Source organism: Penaeus chinensis, chromosome 3, assembly GCF_019202785.1.
Source record: "Penaeus chinensis breed Huanghai No. 1 chromosome 3, ASM1920278v2, whole genome shotgun sequence".
Taxonomy (NCBI): Eukaryota; Metazoa; Arthropoda; class Malacostraca; order Decapoda; family Penaeidae; genus Penaeus; species Penaeus chinensis.
Window position 1 is genome coordinate 17,022,778 of NC_061821.1, and position 2,058 is coordinate 17,024,835.

The 2,058-nt window shown below is 35.7% G+C and overlaps 1 protein-coding gene across 1 annotated transcript in view; it reads right to left on the reverse strand.

The window, feature by feature from the left end:
* The window catches only part of LOC125040621, a 13,962-nt gene extending 12,522 nt beyond the window's left edge, over positions 1-1,440 (reverse strand). Inside the window, exons 1-3 of the mRNA XM_047635274.1 lie at positions 1,417-1,440; positions 864-949; positions 334-673 (exon numbers count right to left, since the gene is read on the reverse strand). Of these exons, the coding sequence (XP_047491230.1) occupies positions 334-673; positions 864-949; positions 1,417-1,440 (450 nt within the window). The remainder of the gene's footprint in view (positions 1-333; positions 674-863; positions 950-1,416) is intronic.
* Positions 1,441-2,058: the final 618 nt, after the last annotated feature.

Genomic DNA, 2,058 nt, shown 5'->3' on the forward strand with positions numbered 1-2,058 from the left:
TATCGTCATCATGTTAATCATGTTTATCAGTTATCATTATCATTATTATTTCTATTCATTATTTATTGTGATGGTGCCGGTCATGACGAGGATGATGATTACAATATGCTTTTGATTTGGGAATCTATGGTACTAGTAATAACCATAAACCATAAAATTATATCATAACTATAGTTGTCATTATAATAATACGCGAGAATATTGTAAACATTAATAGTAGGATATTAATCATAATATCTAGTTGTGTTAATAATTACACTGATGATGATAATAATAAAGGTCATTGAAACGATCATGGTAATAATTATAATAATAACAGTCAAAGTACTGTACCTTCATGGGGTACGGCTTGGTCGCCAGACACGAGTGTATAGACCACGTTTTTCTGTTTTTCTTCCTTAGAAGCCTAAACATCTCCTCGTCAGGTTCCACGAGAAGTCCTTTCCATCCTTTTTCCCTCTCTAAGTACAAAGTATTGGAAAGATATTCGCCGTCTAGAGCTCCAGCTTCGACGAAAAAGCCATTTGATTTGGGGTCGAAAAGTGTTTTGATAATGCGATCTAGTTCTGGCCAGCCGTAGTCACTAAACCTGTAAGCGTTGTAGAGCCTCTCGGCCGGGTTCAGGCGGTCCACCTTCAGGTTGTATGGCCCGGTGGAAGGAGGGTGCAGATACCTGCAACGAAAATCTTTAGTATCACACTCTTTCAGGTAGAATTATCATGTGAATTCTATCAACTGAAAACTAATATTTCTTTTTATTCTGCTATTAGCTGTAATACTGACGTCATTTTATTGGCTAATAAATATCAACAGCGTGATTTTTTCTTGTATGGGACAAGATAATGACTTGTTCATTGCCTGACCTTGATTTAACGTGGTCAATTAAGTCCGGGTCATCTGGGTCTAGTGGACCAGGCAGCATCGTCAGAAGCCTAGAGTTGTTCTTAATCTGCGGGAAAAACGGAATACGGTGATTGCTATAATGCTTTCATCTGTTTGTAAATACCAAATTCACAATCATCCCTCATGGATTCTTCCATTTCAAATTTCCCTTTTACTGATTTAGATTATTATGTTTCTATTTGCTTAATAATTCAGATAACATTTCGCCAGTCTCACTCAAGTTACCTAGAAAACAATCTTCACGGGCACCCAAGTGACCTTGACCAGATCACATTATGTAAAATCACCTTGGTGTTCGTATGTGTTTCAATGAGATTCCCGGTTTAGCAAGTCCCTTGATACAAGTACTCAGCTGTCAGTCGTAAGCCATAACATTTGCAGCATTCCCGAGCATTTCAGTAAATTTATTGATCAAAATTTTGACAATAATGGCTTTTCTGAAGCAAAATTAACCGATGATGTCCATTATATAATTTAGAAAATTATGATTCATATTTCAACAGTGGATCCCACCACAGTGGTGACGTTGCCCTTCATGTCAGTAACAGTTACTCTGTAGAGTTCTGACCAGTCTTATCAGTTTAAGAATATTTAGAATTGGTCTTTGTTGAAATAAAGTTTCATTTTTATACTGATAGAGCAGTTATAGAGCAGCGAAATCAAAATATTTACTGATAAAATTCAGTCAGTTATTAAAGTCATGACACTATCCTCTTTGGCGATTCAAATCTGGATTTTCTAAAATGGCAGTCAGATCAAGAGTCTATGTCTATTCTAAATTCAGAATTGTATTTTATCACAACCAGAAGTCCAACAACAACAAAGGAAATTTTGTTACCCTCATATACCACATATGGACCAATAACATTCCCAATACAGTTCGTGGAATCGTTTACTGCAACTTATTAGATCATTGCTCTACCTACTCTGTTTGTAATATGGATTCGCACAATAAAATTTCAAATAGAAAAACTATATATTACAAAGACTATGCAAAATGCCACATTTTGAGCTTTAAAAAATCATCTCGTGAATGTCTGCTGGGAGTTGGTAAATGGAGCAGGAGATCCAAACTTTATATAAATGGAAGTGACTTTATCAACCACTTTAATGTATTTAATGATGATAGATTCACATTTGGCAGGTAGCTGCCAA